This window comes from Eriocheir sinensis, chromosome 44, assembly GCF_024679095.1.
Source record: "Eriocheir sinensis breed Jianghai 21 chromosome 44, ASM2467909v1, whole genome shotgun sequence".
Lineage (NCBI taxonomy): Eukaryota > Metazoa > Arthropoda > Malacostraca > Decapoda > Varunidae > Eriocheir > Eriocheir sinensis.
In genome coordinates, this window is record NC_066552.1 from 5,177,327 (window position 1) to 5,197,004 (window position 19,678).

The 19,678-nt window shown below is 40.5% G+C and overlaps 3 protein-coding genes across 3 annotated transcripts in view; 1 reads left to right on the top strand and 2 right to left on the bottom strand.

The window, feature by feature from the left end:
- Nucleotides 1–66: 66 nt before the first annotated feature.
- On the bottom strand, nucleotides 67–7,406 carry LOC126980335 (DNA-directed primase/polymerase protein-like). Its single transcript, XM_050830084.1, has 2 exons — nucleotides 7,301–7,406; nucleotides 67–3,125 (listed from the first exon to the last, which is right to left on the bottom strand). The coding sequence occupies exon 2, from the start codon at nucleotides 3,092–3,094 to the stop codon at nucleotides 1,298–1,300; it is 1,797 nt and encodes a 598-aa protein (XP_050686041.1). The 5' UTR covers nucleotides 3,095–3,125; nucleotides 7,301–7,406; the 3' UTR covers nucleotides 67–1,297.
- A 606-nt stretch (nucleotides 7,407–8,012) lies between these two features.
- Nucleotides 8,013–9,910, top strand: LOC126980342 (translation initiation factor IF-2-like). Its single transcript, XM_050830098.1, has one exon. It carries the CDS (start codon nucleotides 8,216–8,218, stop codon nucleotides 9,011–9,013), a length of 798 nt encoding a protein of 265 aa, XP_050686055.1. The 5' UTR covers nucleotides 8,013–8,215; the 3' UTR covers nucleotides 9,014–9,910.
- Nucleotides 9,911–10,733: 823 nt separating this feature from the next.
- The window catches only part of LOC126980341 (mucin-5AC-like), a 62,808-nt gene continuing 53,863 nt past the window's right edge, over nucleotides 10,734–19,678 (bottom strand). Inside the window, exons 4-10 of the mRNA XM_050830097.1 lie at nucleotides 17,861–19,678; nucleotides 17,349–17,527; nucleotides 16,724–16,851; nucleotides 16,332–16,560; nucleotides 15,395–15,522; nucleotides 14,812–14,982; nucleotides 10,734–14,163 (exon numbers count right to left, since the gene is read on the bottom strand). The exon at nucleotides 17,861–19,678 is cut by the window's right edge and continues 1,124 nt beyond it. Coding sequence (XP_050686054.1) covers nucleotides 14,029–14,163; nucleotides 14,812–14,982; nucleotides 15,395–15,522; nucleotides 16,332–16,560; nucleotides 16,724–16,851; nucleotides 17,349–17,527; nucleotides 17,861–19,678 — 2,788 coding nt within the window. The 3' untranslated portion in view covers nucleotides 10,734–14,028. The remainder of the gene's footprint in view (nucleotides 14,164–14,811; nucleotides 14,983–15,394; nucleotides 15,523–16,331; nucleotides 16,561–16,723; nucleotides 16,852–17,348; nucleotides 17,528–17,860) is intronic.

Here is a 19,678-nt window from a genome sequence, read left to right on the forward strand (position 1 = left end):
ACTGTTGGTCATAATCATTTCCACTTCTGCCTGCATCACAAACATAATAAGCAACGTAGTAATAAACTACTTCAAGACTTTCTGCATCTTGTGACTTCCATGCAGAATTCATGGTTATTAAAGAATAATTAGAGAAAATGGCCTTCAGTTATAAATATATTTAAACCAATTTTTCACATAAAAGTAATCTACAAAACTTGGCTACACAGTAAATCAAATTAACATTCAACTTACAAGTTCTATTATTTTATCAATAAAATACATCTGATACATTCATTCATAGTAGCAAATAAAATTATAATTACTGAAATAAATGTAAACAATGTTTTCATTCCTTCACAAACCTAAATACAAAGATATCTGAGATAATGATCCACAAACCCTTTTCTTGCAGGGTTTGTTAAAGTTTAACACTTTTGGTGTTTCACATTTTGCTTTTTTGTACATAATAACTTACAGAAAACTCAATTGGTCAAGCTATGACCAAGTCAGACAAATTGGTAGGTATTTTAATTTTTAAATTTAATCTAATTTTTTTTAATTAGTTCCCAGAATTTTAAGTAGGCTAAATTATTTTATCAAAGGCAGAGGCAAAAGATCACTTAGGCAGTGATGTATTGCACCTGCTTAGAACAAGGAAATATTACAGTTATCTAAAACTTAAAATGTTGGGGTGGATGGAAGACGTCAACTGACATCTAATGGAATCAGTATTTAATGTAGTTGCTGCCATTACTACAGTAATGACTGACACATGCTATTAAAGAAGCCAAAATGTGCTGGCATGTTATCATCATGCATGAAAAACTGAAGGCACGACAGCAGTAACAAGCAGAGGCGTGAAAGGCTGATGATAACGGCATGCATGAGAGCAATGAATGAACACACAGAAATGTGAATCTCTTTAGTTCATTGATTTTTAAGTGCTTTCAGAAGCAAATAACCTTGGAAGGTACTTCATGACTAAACAGATCTATACTAACAATGTATTTAATACAAAATATATTATTTTTGAAAACTCTTTAGAAAATATGATAGTTTTGTACTGTCACTTCAAGAAGCTTGAACTATAGAAAGAAATGTAGGTGAATGCCAGAAATGAGAAATCAATGTACAATGAGATGAAAGTGCATGAAATAAATAACAAAAATACAGAGTATATATCACTTACACTACATGAATAATCAGAATACTCAGACTGAATACATATATAAAGTTTGCACACACAGTTCAAACATGGAGGCATGCTAACAAACAAGCACACACATACAAGGAAAAGGATATACATATTTATAGATCAACGAGTAATTTCCATCTCAGTATTGACACACTGCAATTGTTCTTCAGAATAAAGAACTGCTTTCAGAAAGTCTTCATCAGATTCAGTATCAAAAGGTAGATATCTTCCTCTCAATGAACCCTGATGATCTCTGGCATCCAAGCTGTGAGGCTGCACCTGAGATAAGCTCTCCACAAATGAAGTATCAGGTGAGGACAATTGAGACAGTTTATCCCATGGGTTACTCAAGAGGGAACTTCCTTGTGAGCTTTTCGATGATGACTGGCTGCTCTGAGAGTGGATCATTTCTTCCATGCGATCCCATTTTTTCATAGCACCAACAGAATCTGCTTGTCGATTATCTGGTTCAACCTTTGACTCGATTGTATCAGTCCTAATGACAGCTTTCTCATCACTGCTGACTTCTTCCTCAACAGAGTGAATCCAGTCCATCATGTCCTCCTCACTCATGTAGTGCCAGAACACTGCACTCCTAGGAAGGGGCCAAGAAGGTGACCTGAAATCCCTGCAGTCAGGATCGTGGCACTTCTGGTAATAAGAGGCAGACTTCAAGCTCACCACATAAAATATATTATTACTTTTGTGTTCTCTACCAATATTGTGACAAAATCTGTAGTGAGCAATGTTGTACACTATGACTTCACTCTGCGAGAAATAATGCCAACTTGGGATGTAACCTGAACCAATTACACCTTGAATAAAGTCATCAATTTCAGGAAAAGGTGATTGTCTGATGCCATCCACATCAGAATCTACACTTCCTCTGCTGTTGCCTCCTTTACCATTGTTTCTTTGTTCCTGTGGGAGCTGCTCATCCTCTGTATAAGAAAGAATCTTACAGCTGCTGTCTACCAATGTGATCAAAGAGTCAAAGAAGATTTGTTCATCTCTGCAGCTTCCAGATTCATGATTTAGGAGGTACTCATTCTCCTTGGCAATAATTAAAGGGAAATTCTGTCCTAATTTGGTGGAAAGAAACAATCTGAAGTTCCTGTTTTTTGAGTAAACTCCTTCGTCACAAAAGAGAACTTTTTTATCATTGGAATTAAAAACAAGTAATTCCTTTACATTCTGAAGTGAAATACCTGGAATTTCAACTGCATTATTGCCCTCACTCCAGAGTCTGATTTTATTACAGACCATCCTCACAAAAGATCCAGCATGTGCATTATTAGCAAAGGCAACACCTGGAATATTAAAAATCAAGTGGCGGCTAAACTTGAGGGGAGATGTTCCCGTGAGGTCTAGTATATTTTTTCTTGAGCAAGTGACATTGAACTCTCGGTGCAGGAAATAACAGACAACAGCTATGAGAGTGTTGGTCATGGCCAACCCATCATTCCCTGGGTTGTGGGCATGCAGGAATTCAAGGTCAAAGTAAAGTTTACACACAGACTTTTCTTGAATCACCTCATAGGTACACCTTTTCCCTGGGACTCGCTCCTTCTGTCTCAACCACATTTGACTAGGGTGTGTGACCACAAAGTTCCTCTTACCACCAGATCCTATTGCATCCCCTTCAAAGGAAAACACCATGAGGCCTTCCCCCATGACCTGTGAAAACTTGATGGCCTCAGCCTGCCTGGTGAACACTTTCCAAGTTGCTGGCGGCCCAAGGATGCCTGGCCGGAAGTCGCTGGGCTGGGGATGCTGGCTGAGGTACTCTGCGCCCTTAGCCATCTGGACAAGTCTGTCCTGCATCCTGGAGCTGCAGGCTGAGGGACCCGGCCTGCTGCCATAGAAACTGTTGGCACCAAAAGTGGTGCACACATCCCCCTCACTGCTTCTCTCCATGGACAGCTTGTTTACAAAATCTCCTCATTAACTGAAAAAAGTGATGGATAACATCAGTCTTGCACTAACTGACTCTACAGTACACAAGCAGTGACAATGACCAAAACACACATTAGGCTAGCAGCTTGATAGGGTTGCCATGCAGCCAGTCCTACAACAATTTGCCATAGGCATAACAATACAGTTGACATAACAGTACAGTTGTACCTTAACATTTGCAGATCTAACATCCAACATTTTAATAATCTGCCCATGGATATTAACATGTTGATGATTTAGGTATCTGCAGTTTTTTTAGCACTTTTGTGCCCAAGGAAACTGCTCACAATTCACCATCCACCATGCTACCTCCCATCACATCTTCATTCTCACAGTAATCATTGGTGTGGTTACTGCATTATTGCCCTCACTCCAGAGTCTGATTTTATTACAGACCATCCTCACAAAAGATCCAGCATGTACATTATTAGCAAAGGCAACACCTGGAATATTAAAAATCAAGTGGCGGCTAAACTTGAGGGGAGATGTTCCCGTGAGGTCTAGTATATTTTTTCTTGAGCAAGTGCCCCATGCACCCGCGTGAATTTGCAAATTCAAAATTAGCCCGCACCCTTCACGGACTTGGACCAGCAACCAGGGCCAGCAAAAAAAGCATTCCAGTGCTATGGGCAGCATGGAAAAACAAAGGGGAAAAAAAAAAAAAAAAAAAAAAAGGGTGTTATGAAGGAGGGCAGAAAATATCCACGGATTTCAATATCCACGAGTGTCTATTACCTAACCCCTGCAGATGTCAAGGTACAAATGTATGTTTCCATTGGGCTATATTGGGGCATCACTGGAATACAGTTAGCAATCAGGGATCACTGGGGTAAAGAGACACTTCATGTTCATTGAGGTAAAAAGACGGTAAAATTCTAGTGTTTGCCCATACTCCCCCCCATACAAGCCTGGGGACCTGGTGGGAATGCGGGGTTTCGGGTGGTGGACACGAAATCCGTCGCATTCGCGTATTTTTTTAGTGTGTGGCGGGGGATAAAAACTCCCTAGATCTAGGGAAGTTCCCTATATTTAGGAATTTTTCCTCCCACCACCACTAAAATAAGCGTTTGCGACGAATTTAGTGTTTCCCATACGAAAACCACGCACTCAGTGGATCCCCAAGCTTGTTTTGGGAGAGAAGCGTAGTGAACCCACCAAACAATGCTCACCTCACCATCTGGCGTGGCACCGGCGGCCATCTGTGCTCACATAAACCGCCTCCATCACACTCATGCCCTCTCTCTAGTAGGTTGTCACCTCATTGCAAGGTTTCCGTCCTCCAAGTAGAGTCCGTGGCACCAAACACAGTGTATCTTCGTTGTTTATCACTGACACAAGTAAAACCACCGGCTAGCCGGGATCCATCCAACACCGCGCCTTTAACAGTACTGCGGCTTGTGCAGGAAGTGCAGGCTCTCGAACCTCTTGCACGAGCTGTTCTAAATAATTGTAAGGAATTTCCCTACATCTAGGGTATTTTTCAACCCCTCATAACTCAAAAACTATGCATTTGCGACGCATTTCATGTTTACCACCACATTCCCCGAAGTCTCAATGGCCCCCTAGCCAATTTTGGTTGCGAGGGGTGAGTATGGGCAAACACTAGAATAATACCCTCTCTAAAATGGAAACCTGGCCTCCCCTAAGTGGCAACAAAGACCTGTACACTGATAGAATATAAGTAATAGCCCAATGTCTTAGCCTCCACCATGAGCCAGCCTCCCACAGCCCATCTTGCTGCATCACCATTGGGTCCAAACAGCTAGAAGAGAGAGGTTTCATATTCACAGGGGCAACGTAGAGTTAAAAAGACACCTCATGGGTTAAGACATTTTGCATGCATCAGGGTAACATTAAGGTACACTGGGGTAACCTCGAAGTACCTCTTACATCAACTACTTCCAAAGGCCGAAAAGGAGATCAATCGGGTTCTAATGAGTTTTTCTACGTTGTTGGTACAGAAGAAGGGTCACACTACCACCACTCATTAAACTAACCTTGGAAGTTGGAAATGCCCAAAACTCTTACATAAACCGTATCAAATAATTATGTGTGCTTGGGCGCCAAAATGTTAAAGAATATGGGCCGTATTTTAAGACACCATCGCTTCTCACATCAACTATTTCTAAAGGTCAAAAAGAGGGGATCAATCTGGTTTTCATGAGTCTTTTTCAAGGTTCATGGCACAGAAGATGGGTCAAACTACCACTAGGGTCATAAAACTACCCCTGGAAAGGCCTACAGCTCCTATGAAAGCCATGTCAAATATGTGTACTAGGGCGACAAAATGTTTTAAAATTCGATCCAATGACCCTAAAAGACCAGCCCCTACTTCATACATTCTAAAACAGACTGTACTACCTTGATACTTTGTGCTGATACCCCTCAAGTCAGGTACAGCAAAGTGAGTCTCTAATTAGGAGCTACATAACCACAGCTGAAATTGACCCAAGACAGAGAAGGCTCCATGAAACAAAAGACAGGAAGAAACACCTTCAAAGAAACCAACCTTCTCATCTTCTTTACCTAATTTTCCTTAACTTCCTCCCCTAGCTTATAATGACATAGGTAATCTCAGGTGGTAGTGATCACCTTAAACATCACCTTTCATGAATTACCTTTTTCGTAAGGGGGGGACAATCTTGAGAGAACTAAGCTTGAGTAGAGAAAATCAACCAAAAGTCATCTCCCTTTAAACTTAACCTGAATTTTTCCTCATATATGGGTGATAAAATGCCATCCACAAGGCACAGAGGCTAACATAAGCTTGGTGAAGCATAAATAAGGGTCTGGTTAAGATAAAATAGACTGTGAGGATAATTATGAAGAAATCTACCCTTGAACGTAACCACCATTTTCATCATTAGAGAGTGGTGAGATGGCATTAACAGGACACAGAAGTTAACAAGACACTAGAGATACAAAAAGGTAAAATAGGCTGCGAGGATAATTATTGGAGAACTAAACTTGAGGAGAGGAAAACAGCAGAGTCAAAAGCCATCTTCCTTTAGAATTTTAACCTCCATTCTCCTCATATATGGGTGGTGAGATGGTAAAAGACTGGGTAAAGTTAAGAAGACTGTGAGTTTAATTATTTGAGAACTAAACTTGAAGAGGAAAAAAAATAAGTCAAAATCCATCTTCCTTAGACTTTTACCTCCATTCTCTTCATATACGGGTAATGAAATGACACATAGATTAACAATACATTAGTGATACATGAAATAAAGACTGGGTAAGGTAATAGAGACTGTGAGGACAATTGTCTGAGGAGAGGAAAACAGAGGAGTCAAAAGCCATCTTCCTTTAGAATTTTAACCTCCATTCTCCTCATATATGGGTGGTGAGATGGTATTGACAGACACATAGATTAACAAGACATTAGTGAAACATAAAATAAAGACTGGGTAAAGTTAAGAAGACTGTGAGTTTAATTATTTGAGAACTAAACTTGAGGAGAGGAAAAAAAGTCAAAATTCATCTTCCTTAGACTTTTACCTCCATTCTCTTCATATATGGGTAATGAAATGACACATAGATTAACAATACATTAGTGATACATAAAATAAAGACTGGGTAAGGTAATAGAGACTGTGAGGACAATTGTCTGAGGAGAGGAAAACAGAGGAGTCAAAAGCCATCTTCCTTTAGAATTTTAACCTCCATTCTCCTCATATATGGGTGGTGAGATGGTATTGACAGACACATAGATTAACGAGACATTAGTGATACATAAAATAAAGGCTGGGTAAGGTAAACAGACTGTGAGGTTAATTATTTGAGAACTAATCTTGAGAATCAGGTAAGAAAAAGGAGTCAACAGCCATCTTCCCTTGTACTTAACCTCCATTCTCGTCGTATATAAGTGACGAGATGGTATTGACAGAGACACATAGATTAACGAGACATTAGTGATACATAAAATAAAGACTGGGTAAGGTAAAGAGACTGTGAGGTTAATTATTTGAGAACTAATCTTGAGAAACAGGTAAGAAAAAGATGAGTCAACAGCCATCTTCCCTTGTACTTAACCTCCATTCTCGTCGTATATAAGTGACGAGATGGTATTGACAGCGACACATAGATTAACGAGACATTAGTGATACATGAAATAAAGGCTGGGTAAGGTAAAATAGGCTGAGGATAATTATAAAAGAAAATACTTACCCATCAAGCCTTGCCCACCCTTGTCCATCCCGCTTTTTCTTCTTCTTCTTCGTTTGACCTGTATCAGTGTTGCCAGATGCTCTCAATCCATATATTATTGTCGGTTTTTAATATATTTGCACACATAAAACAAGTGTCAGATTGTCATAGAAGAATGGTTTGTTGAAGTTTTTTAGCCATGGGTATTATTTTTTTCATAACTCTTAGCTCTCATAACTACTACGTAACTTTGGTAGCTTATTATTATAAGGGTAATTTTTTCCATCCTTCTTTTCCTTTTCCTTCTTTTCCCCTTCACTTTCTTTCCTTTCCCTCTCTCTCCTTCGATCCCTTCCTTTTACTTTCCTTTGATAGCTTAATTAATGTAACCTGTGAATCTTATAAGGGTCATATATTCCTTCCATCCTTATTTTCCTTTTCCTTTTTTTCTTCTTCACTTTCCTACCTTCCCTCTCTTTCCTTCCTTTCCCTTCACTTTCCTTCCCTTCCCTTCACTATCCTTAGGTAGCTCGATCAACGTACGTAACTGAATGTCTCATAGGGGGTCACTTTTAATAGATTTTTTTCATAACTCATAACTCTTAGCTCTCATAACTTCATAACTTTGGTAGTTTAATGTAACTGAATCTTAAAAGTTAAAAGGGTCATTTCTTCCTTCCTTCTTTTCCTTTCCCTCTCTTTTCCTTCCTTTCCCTTCCCTTTCCTTAGGTAGCCCAACGCAACTGAATGTCTCATAGGGGTCACCTTTAATAGGTTTTAGCCATGGATATTATTTTCAGACATCCTATATAGACAAACATTGGACCTTTTAATCCATGTCGACGTTTTGCATGTAAACAAACGCTGGTGCCGAGGGGCGAGGCGAGACTCAGGCGCTGCATACCCTCCGTTCTCCGCCCCTGCCAGGCCCCAGACATGAGCCGCATCCCCAACCCCTTCCTGGGAGGCCACACGCACCAGCCCAAGCAGCCCCAGACGCCCTCCGGCCCGGGCTTCCTCGTCATGACCCGTCCACCCTCGGGCTCCAATAGCTATGGCTGGCGCGGGGCTCGAGGCGGCCACTTCTCCCCCTCACAGCGGCCCTCCCCGAGCCCGTCTGACGGCTTTATTGCCTTCGGCAGCAATAATGGTCAGGACAGCGGCTGGCGCGGGGGTCGTGGCGGCAGGTTCAGCCAGGGGGGTCGTGGCCCGGGCAGCCCCAGGATGTTCTCCCCGTACCAGCCCTCCCCGGCCCGGAGTGGCGGGGAGTGGTCCATGGGCAGTCCCGGTCGTAACCAAGGCTTCCCCTTCACCCCCACAAGACAAGGTGGCAACAGGGATTCGTTTGGTAACCACAGACAGAATAGGTTGCATTTCAGTGGTGGTTCGAGGGGTGGGGGTGGGAGAGACCGGGGCCCGATAAGTGATATCCCAATAGAAAAGTTTGTGTCTCCCAGCATGGTGAAGGACCCCTGGGCAGAGTTTGACTTGCAAATCCTCACTCCTGTGACTAATCCCCTAAGGAGAAGCTTGGCCGTTCCGTCGTTAGATGATTCTGAGATCATTATTGATTCCGACACCAGTGTTGTTGTAGAGAACTCTTACGAGGGCGGTGTGAGTGGCACGGAGGGGGACAGCTCCCCCGTACCAGACACCGGAAGTGACTCACCATACATTGCTACGTCTTCTACCTCAGACAAGGATGGCGGGAGTGACTCCACTGGTGAGGACTAGTACAACCCATGTACAAATTTGTTATTCAAATAGCTGATGCTAGCACTTAAAGTTCAACTACAAATGGTCAACAAATGTTTTTGAGGATGCAAAATTATAGCAGTGTATACTTTTCACATTGAAATGCAAAGTATTTTGGTGGGAAGGTATTTGGTTAGCTACTAAGTAGCACAGAGGTAATTGTGATGGCCATATTCGGACATTTTCTAACAGTTTACATCATGATTTTCACTGATAAATAATTTTTTTGTTCAATTACCAAAAATGAGAAAAATATATGGGGAGCTGATTGCATTTGGGCCATGTGCATACAAGTTTGTTCAAAGTATTAGAGTACAAAACTAAGAACTCAGTGTACAAAGTATTCAATCAGCTTATGAAATTTAGATTTCTTACTTTTTTACAAACTTTCGTGGAGTGAATGACTTGCTTGCTATAAATGAATTAATTTAAATGTGTGTTATGCAGATGTTGTGATGCATTTCCTGACTCATTCTGACAAGTAGTAAATACTAACCTCTTTTATAACTAAGGTGTGTTTTGTTTCCATGATGTCAACATTTTTTTCAATGTTAAAATTGATAAATTATTTATGGTTCTATATTTTTATATTATTTTCAGTAGTGCATTTGGACTCATTTCAGGTTTAGTGTATTTTATTAAAAGACAATCATTGTTATTACCTTAATCGATAAAATCCTTTATTATAGACTTGGAATATACCATGTAATATTTATTGTTCTGTCAGTATTGACAGCTGAAGTTTTAAAAGCTGTGGTAACAAGGCCTTGTATACCAATTGCTTGGGTTTTGTTTTGTGATTAGTTTCATTCCTTTGTGTATAGCCCAGTTCAGTAAATTGTAAACTATTTGCAGCATGTATGGAAATTGTTAAATGTTTTATATTTTCTTTCTCTGTACAAACTGATAGACAGATGTTAGAAAGTCATCTGATCCCTATGCCATTTTATGCATCAGTTCATCTTTACCATGCAGCTACTTACCGTCATTGTGATGGGCAGTTTACGGCAGGTTGAATGCATATGCATCCCTACATCCCCTCTTTCATGTCCATGGTAAATTTATTGACAGGTGTTGTCAAACTCATAAGCAGATAGTTTGACAAAACCAGAAATGGAAAATGGAGATCCAAACAACTAACAACAATGGTATATTGATAAAGATATGTAGTGGTAATTAAGAAAAGAATTAAGTGTTGCCAGCTGAAGGAGGGCAGAAATTTATAGAAAAATTTTCATTTCATTAAAGAAAATGATGATAAAGTATAATTTTCTATTCATAAGCAATACACAATATTAACCCGTGTGGGTCGGGTGACGGGAATTCCCGCTCGGGCGGAGAGGGTCGGGTGGCGGGAATTCCCGCCATCCGACACGCTCGACTTGGTCAAAAATAGCACCTCTTCCCAACATCATATCTCTGCCGTGCTGCAACCTAGACACTTCAAATTTATTTCATCATGGAGAGGAAGGATTGGTGATGAAAAAAGTATAAATTATTATGTTTTCTTTTGAAATTGCCACACGGGGCATTGATGAAAGATACCTATTTTTCAAAATCTATCAACACCGCCTGCGCGTTGCGAGGATGACAATAGTCCTCTAGCCCGATCCTTATGGGTTAAATCAAGGGTTATATAAATAAAACTTCTTCTTTTTTCATAACAAAAAACGAAGGCAACAAATAATGTGAATCCACATTTGGAATAATCTATTTTATTACGAAACCTTGGCCCCTCCAAGAGTATCCACCACAACGCATGTAGTATGTGAAAAATGTATAAATCAGTTATTATACAAATATACAGTTTAATGTCATTCTTATGGGAATGTGTATTTGTGCTATGTTTTGTTTTGATTTATTCCTAAACACTTATGCTCTCTTGCAAAATACAATATATACTTTTCATAGAAAGCTTATATTAACAAACTTATGAAAATACATTGCCATGCAGTACATGGAGGCACTATATGATAATATTTTTTTTAAATAGCAAGCTGTGACTGGGGAGACATTATGGTAAAATATTTCCCAGCCATAAGTTACCACATGAACACATCAGAATGTTTTCCTACTTTGCAATGATCCATCAAACAAAGCATACATAGTATACTGTATGTAGCAATCATCACTATTTTGTAGTTTCCAAAAATTCTCCCCCAAAATATTCATTTTACAACAGGGCTGATTTAAAGTAAAAATATTGAACCTTTCCCATAAGACTGACATGGCTCACAACACACTCATTCATCCAGACTAGACGCTACATTCTCGGAGCATCCTCTTCAGCCTCACTCAGGTTGAGGTCAAAGCAATCCTTAAGTTTCTGAATCATGTAAAGGGAAGAACTCCAAACATTTGATGTGTTCCAATAAAATTTTGTCAAATTAAAGCATTGAAAGAAATAAAAAAATAAAATAAAAGGTTTCTTAAAATAATGTCAGCAGTGTCTTTTGAAGACAACTTCATTGCTGTAGGTCTGGGTAAGCAGTAATATTTGTGTGTTCTTTCCCCTCCTTCATCATTCTTCCCAGATCCTTTTGCACCATTACTTGCATCATGTTAAAAAAAATTCATCCTCACTCATACAAACACTCATAACACAAAATGTGAATGCCACTAAATATATGAATTTTCAAATACAATATAAATACTAATATTAGTAATCTATACACAAACAATTATACTAGCCACTAAACAAATACCAAAGAATCTAACAGTCTGCCTGGCAGACAATATATAATCATCTAAACTTGTGAATACAATGGTACGCCATGCATCAAATAAACATTTGACAAAAGTTCATACAAAAATGTACAGTGGCCCTAACAAATTTTACACAGGTGTAGCACATTTGAGCCCAAGACACACTTGTCATCAATGCTTCAACATCTGATGGAAACAGTCAAGGTTCCCCTCACGCCAATGCTTTAAGCCCAGTCTTGCTTCCTGTGCTCCAGCAGATCAATGATCGATGATGCAATTCATATAAATATAAACATTTTCTAGTAAGGAATGTATCACAGCTTAGAAACTGATGATGTTGCCCAAAAGCAACATCCTTAAGAAAAAGCAACTACACACTCCCAAGGGCCACTAATCCCTGTCCTGGTGTATGGAGAGTGAATTTTACTTCACAATAGTCTATTTAGACTGAGTTTTCTTTTTGAAACTTAATGAAATATCCTCACAGGACATTCAGGGATTATCAACTAAAGACACATTCATAGGGATTGTTTTTGTGTAGGACATTAAGACAAAAAAGTTTGATGCGAAAAATATGCAAAAGGATATGCTGTACCTCAGGCATAGTGGTCACTTGTGTTTGAAGTCACAAAATATTTTGACCGAGTTGTAAGAAAATTTAGTGTGTATTTTATGATTTGATTAGGATAAACACCAGAATTGTTAGATATATACAAATGTAGTAATACTACAAGACAATGTGGCATGTTGTAAATAAAAAAAATATATATAAATAAAAACATAAAAAGAATAAAATACATAGTTGGATCTAAACACCTTGAATAAAGCCAAACAAAGCTCACCATCTTTTAAAACCAAAAATATGAATACTCCAGCTGGTTTCAATTACTAGTGATCAAAGCCGACAACCCTTCATACAAGTGACTGCAGCGCCGTGGCCACCCGTCATGACTTCATTGTCTTGACGCCACAAAGACTGCAGTAAATGCAACAAATAAAATGTTAGCACCATATCCTTCTAATACTTTATTTTACCTTATTTTTGTGTAAATCATTGAATGAAGCTTACTAGTAAGTGAAGCCTCAGAATCATTTTCAGTAGATATAGAGGACCCAAAAAGGAACTTTGCTCAGGTTGTAGCACTAACGTGGAAGGTTTGATCCTAAGCCCTACACGGGGCAGGACAGGCTTTCATCATCATGAATTCTCAAAAAGAAGACAGGACCATGTTCATAATGCAGCTGAAGAGAAAGACTTTGTGACTGATATATACAGGAATCTCATATATAGTTACACCATGCCCAATAATCAAACCCAAGCCTCTCAGATGAGAAGCAGAGCACCATACCCACTGTACTACTGATGGAGCACACTGGGTGTTGTGCACCAGCAGCCACATCTGCAACTTAAGACTCTTACAACCACCTCAACTGTGAGGATTAAGGGCCTTGGTAATGCCCACAGAGTGTGTGAGGTGTTATCAAAGTCCTTCATGTTCACAGTTGGGGTGGGACACCAGTTTCAAAGCACAAATGTGGCTGCTGGTGGGCACCATTTTACCCCATTGGTGGTGCAGGGGGTGAGCTGCCCTGCTTCTTCGCTGAGGGGTTTAAGTGGTTCCCGGGCGAGGTGTAACTATACATGAGATTATTCACTGTGTTATTACAGTTTCTCTGATTATATACAGGAATGTTGATTGAGAAGCATGGAGAAAGCTACTGAAGAAGTGATGGAAATGTTTTTCCTACTTACAAAGCTATATATAAGAGAGATGGGAGGTTATGAATAGATTACTGACTGCACAGATGCCATTCTGTATAATCTATATCAATCAGAGAGAAAGTAATTGAAATAATGAACATGATCCACTGAGACCGTCTAGACAGTAGGGCTCACTTCCTCTATCTCCATGTATCCATAAAAACAGTAGACTTTGTTAAACTTAACAGTTATATAAAAAGTGTTCCTGATGGTGGAGGCACAAGGGTGTGCTGCCCTACTGGAGGCATCAGTCAACATCATGAACAAGAATGTCAAATGCTGACACAGTCTGAGTCCTGAGAAAGTAGAAGAGGTGCCTCTGCTAAGCATTCTTTGGTTGAAGAGGCAACATGCAGCACAGCATAAGCACTGCGTGTTATACTCAGCCGTATAACACGTTGAAAATATGAAGTGCCCCATACACAATATGGGTCCTTCAGTAGTACTATTGGTTATATCTCAGGACACCAGAATACTCTGCCTCAATCTAGAAATCCTCAATGTCTTCTTCTTGAGAATCCTCATGTCAGAAGCTTGTGTCCGGCCGCCGCTTGGCATAGGTGGCCGAGGAGCCGTAGGGGCCAGACCAGTCGGTGCGCCAAGAGTCGTAGATGTTGATGTTGTAGTTGGGGTTGTAGCCTTTGCCTCTGCTTGAAGGGGGCTGGGGGTGAAGCACAAACTATGAGTCACAGAGAATTCCATGTTCTAATGGTTGATGATTTGAAGAAAAAGTCATACATATCCTCTTAAGTCTAAGGGATGATGACTTTAAGTATGGTATTTAATTATTATCTAAACCAGTAACAAAGTAATGAACACACCTAAGTATATTCTGTGTTTACTTTTGCAGCTTGGTAGTTATTGCACACCATACATAGTTGTCACCCAACATTCTTGTGTTCAGAAATTGATGGGGTATTATACAAACATTAATAGAAAGAAACTTAGGAGTTCATGGCACATCCCATGAACATGACTCATGCTGCACACTCTCTCAGGATTGTGATGCTCCCTGACACCCTCCAATGTTGGGGACAACTTTACTTCACCTTAATTTTTTTGTGGGTATGTAGACCTGTTTGCTTTGGAACATTGCTCCCTTTTTCCTTATTCCATCGACTTTCTCAGCAAACCATAGCCACAGAGTCATTCATTTTGTATACAATAAAGCAAGTTCATCCCTGGCAGCCATCTTTTCACTTTTATGAAGTTACACTTCCTACTGAAATCATCTGCCAGATCAGAGCACATCAGGTTTTGAAAATCTCCCTCCACCATCAATTTCACCTGTAATGGCCATTTTCCTCACCTTCGTTGATCTTCTGTCCTGGATCTTTTCATTCCATATGGCATCCATGTCATAGAGTCCATCCATGGCATAGTTGTCCACACCTGCCAGGTGGTTCTTGTTCAGCTCGTTGAGCATCTCGGCCGTGAGGGGCACGTCATGGCGCTTCTTGACTCGCCCTCGGTTCACCAGCTGGGGAGGTTTTGTAAGATTTCAGTGAGTCGTTCATGTTTAATTGCCATTATGGTGAAAATATAAACTATCTACAATATTAACATTCGCATATGAAAATGATGACTCAGTTTTCAAAAGTTCTATTAGCCCTAAAGTTCTACATGAATATGTAAATACACACAGACCATGCTTGACAAAAAAAATTTGAATTGAGGTATTGATTAACTGGACTGAAAATGACAATCAAAAAGTATCATTATCAATTGAGGTTTAAGTGAAAGTAAAAGTCAACTTATCTCTGCATTTCTGCTTTTGCAATTTGGTGACTGATATCTTCAACATGACAACTTAAGCACTAGACAATCACATTTCATGAATAAAGGTGTAAATGTATCTAGTGAGTGAATGGAAATACAGGCCAGTCACTTACCACAGTGATTCCGAAGATGAGGATGAAGAGGAGGGAAGCAAGACCAATGACAATGACAGCGATGAGCCACTGTGGGATGAGGTAGCCGTCCTCCTCCTCCTGAACCACACGTACCCTTTCTCGCATGACTGAAACAAGGAAGACTCAGTAACTCGCCCAGCCTTACTAACTAAACAGAAAAATAGATGTCAGCACTTATAATTTCCAAAATCACAATGTTTTGTCTTGCTCACCAGTTATTGACTTTCTTCAACTAAAACTGTTTGTTGTATAATGATAAAAATTTTCACAACTGCATATATAAAACTCCTCTAGTGATAACTGGTGAGTCATCAATATGCCTCAACTGAAAACAGTTTATATATCATTTCACTGTTACCAGTAAACTAGATTTTACTATTTACATTTGCTGGTGTAAGTACAGCTGGCCTCAAAAATTATTTGAAAGGGCTATAGAATAACAGCTTAACTTTTACTCAATTAAAACACTAAACTACATCTAAATACAAAAGTCTACTAGAATATTTTTATCAAAATCATAATCCTATTAAAATTTCAAAATTCAAAGTTTCTAGTTTCCATGGAGTTGGTTTTAAACTTTTCCACCAAAAATTGGAAAATATTACTTACAAAACAATGTCACTGCAGCAGCAGAAGGAGAAAATTGTTAACTTAATTAAATGCTGAATTTTCACCATACAAATTGCTATCAAATCAGCATTACAACTTTCCCCACAGAGCAAGCAGGAGGCATGTGAAAAAAAATATGAAATCACTAGTTAGGTAAAACAGACTCCTGATCAGAGCTCACTGCCCCGAGGATGGGAGGCGAACTCACAACTAAAATGAAAATGTTATATATGCACCACTGTTTTCTATGTATACCAGACCAGCATTAGACATGCCTCAGCCTCTGCCACAACTCCACCGGCCTTACCAATAAAGTCTGTCCCTTTGGGGTCCAATGTGTAGTTCCCTAGAACGAAGGAATCATTCTCCTCCATCTCCTGGTTGAGGAGCTCCTTGAGGTCGGTGGTGTCGAGGATGTCAGCTATGTCAGTGAGGTGCAGGAAGTAGTCCACCAGAACAGAGCCGGGGTTGAAGGCGTCAATCTCTACTCGCTCGTACCAGGGAGCCAACGGACTTCTCCGGTAGAGTGAGTCAAGCTGAAGAAGAATAACCATGACTATTACTTTAGTTTGTGATTTTATTATCCATAGTGAGTGATTAAATAAGGTGTCCAACTTTAAAATATCATATAATCATGGTAGTTTTTGTATATGAAATATAATGAAATTGACTGATCTTCAAGTTAAAATAAATCCTTACTTCAATTTCAATGGTGTTGGCGAGTTCCTGCCACTCCAGTGTGTCTCTGTTTGTCAGCTCCGGCCGCCACTCCGTCCCGTTGGTGATCTTCAGTGTACCTGCCAGGCGACACTTTGATCCACAGACGCCTGGAAGTAAGAAGTGAGATTGTAAGTGAAAGATTCGATTAACGTTGCACTTCTGGATAATGCTGTAATTGTAATAACACCAATCCCTTCTTAGAGCAGGATGGGGTCTAGAGCTGAGGAAGTTTAACACAACCATCAGAGAATTGAAGTGCATCACACACTCTCTAAGTAACAAGAAAAGGATATTTGACCACATTGAATAAAATCACAAATGCATAATGTTCTCACACATCAGTTTGTACTTATTTGAAGTCTTTATTGGTAATGAAGAAAGCAGTTATTTTGTGCTGGAAAAAAGGTAGATATTATAGATAGGAGGGTATCATGACACCTCTCCTCCCAAAATTGCGAAATTGACCCTTCTTTCGGCCACCTCTTTGGATTCTTTAGGAGCAGCAAGTAGTGGGCTTTTTTTTTATTACTGTTTCCTTTTTTTGTGCTCTTGAGCTGTCTCCTTTGTTGTAAAAAAAAAAAAAAAAAAAAAAAAAAATAGGTACCAGGGGTTGTAGGTCTGGGAGTGGTTGTTGTTGTGGTGGTGGTGGTGGTCGTGGTGGTGGTGGTCGTGGTGGTGGTGGTGGTGGGGGAGTCTTTGGTGCCCTCGTTCAGGGATGCCTTGTGGACGGGTGTTGGCGCCTCGGTTGTCTTCCAGCCGGTGAACTCAGTCGTGGTTTTGATTCTGAAATGGTCAACAGGTGAACAATGACCAAATTCTACTGATAAAATAAAAGTATGATCTGGATTCAAGGCTCCTTACTTGGCACTTAAAACAATCCTTATGAGCATAGTCTTGAGATAAAATTCTTATCCAAAAATCTCAAGAGGACACTGAATGTCTCCTTAAATCATTTGGCAAAATTAAAAATATTATGAAGAGGAAGTTACATGACATAAAAAGTATAGTCTATTTTCTTCATTTCTTCACTCACTGTAGAAAGAGTATACTGTGAAAAGAGTACTAAAAGCTGCATAAAACAAGAATAACATGAAGGAAAAACTCTGATACACTTACCTATCCCAAAGGTTCCTGAACGTGGGCTTGACCGGAGGCGGACCTGATGGCGCCGGAGTCGCAGGTTTTGGCGTGGTGGCCATGTAAGCTGGGTACTTGGGGCGGCGCGGGAACACGAGTCCTTTGGGGCCAGCTTTTTCAGTTGTCGTTGGTGCTTCAGTGGTTGTTGATGGTGAAGGTTCTGAGCTCTCTGATCCAAGCTTATATCCAGGTGGCAGGAATTTGGAAATGTCAAAAGGCTCTACTTTTGGAGTTTCTTTTTCCTCAGTTTCGTTGAGTTTGTAGCCCGGAGGCAGGAACTGGGATATTTCCGGCACCTGTACAGCCGGGCTCTTTGATGTAGGCTCTTCAGTGGTGCTCAGTTTATAACCCTCGGGCAAAAACTGTGATATATCAAACGGCTTACTTGTTGAAATTTGTGGCGTTGCTGGAGCCTTGCTTGTGGAAAGCTTAAAGCCTGGAGGCAGGAACTGTGAAATGTCAACTGTCTTTACTGTTGGGACTTCTACCACTGGTGCCTCAGTTGTTGAAAGTTTGAAGCCTGGGGGCAAGAACTTGGAAATGTCAACTGTTTGCACTTCTGGCACCTCTGTGGTTGCATTTAGTTTAAAACCTGGTGGCAGGAACTTGGATATGTCAACTGTTTCCACAACTGGAAGCTTCTTTGTTGTGGCTTCTGTTGTGGACTCCTCCGTTGTTGAGAAGCCTGGAGGGAGGAACTTGGACACATCAACAGTTTTGATGACGGGACTCTCTGTTTCAGCATCTGCTGAGGGTTTGATGCCGGGAAGAAGGAAAGCAGAGGGATCGACAGTGTGGACAACAGGGATCAACTTGGTTGTTGCCTCTGTCTGGGGCTCCTCTGAGGGACTGTAGCCTGGAGGACGGAACAGAGAGGGGTCCACAGTCTTCACCTCAGGTATTACAACTGTTGAACTTTCTGTGGTTGATGATAACGCAGCTTCGGTAGAGTTTTCAGTTGGTTCTACTGATGGTTTGAAGCCTGGAGACAAGAAAGCCGATTCATCTACCTTTCTGATGCCTTCCAGTGGGTTCTTCTGTGCCTCAGTGGTTGATGTTTCTGAAGTGGACTGAACAGCAGGGAACGTCTCATACAGGGAGCTGTTCGTGGTGGTTGTGGGACTCTCAAGTGTGGAAGAAGGCACCCCACTCTCAGTTGTGTGGTCCAACAGCACAGAATGTGATTCATTAAGAGATGATTCAATTTCATCTACTTCAGGTTGAGAGGAACTGGATGCTGGGGATGTAGTGGGGGAGGTGGCTGGCGTGGTGGTGGGCGTCTGGGAGGAAGATTGTTCAACCTTGTAATCTGGGGGAATGAAGGAGATGTCTTCCACGTGGGTGATGTCTGACAAGCTGTCAAGTCGGGCATCTGTTGCGATGACTGTTTGATTCTTTGTGTTGATTTCTATGTCAAAAAGTGTCTCAATACGAGGTCTTGATTCCGGCTCAACAACTTTGATTATTGGATCACTCTTCCCTGGCTTAATGACATCTTTGTTGGTGTTGTCAGGGAAGTCATCAAGATGCTTTGGGGGTCTTCCTTCTGCCAGGGTGTCTGGTGGCCCGCTGATGATCCCTGGGGCCACATTAATGGTTTCATGTGCACTAGACAGAGACTGGCGTGTGGTAGTTTCTGGCAGTTGCTCTGTTGTTCCCGTAAATGAAGTTGAAGCTTCCATCTTGGTGGATGAGGCCATGAATGGGGTTGACATTGTAACATCAATGTTTTCATTAATGCTCATACTGTGGGAGGTTTGCACAGATGCAATAATGACTGAGCTTTCAGTGGAATTT

What these genes read in the sequence shown, in the direction of transcription:
- LOC126980335 (XM_050830084.1), bottom strand. Translation starts at nt 3,094, where the DNA reads ATGGAGAGAAGCAGTGAGGGGGATGTGTGCACCACTTTTGGTGCCAAC.
- LOC126980342 (XM_050830098.1), top strand. Translation starts at nt 8,216, where the DNA reads ATGAGCCGCATCCCCAACCCCTTCCTGGGAGGCCACACGCACCAGCCC.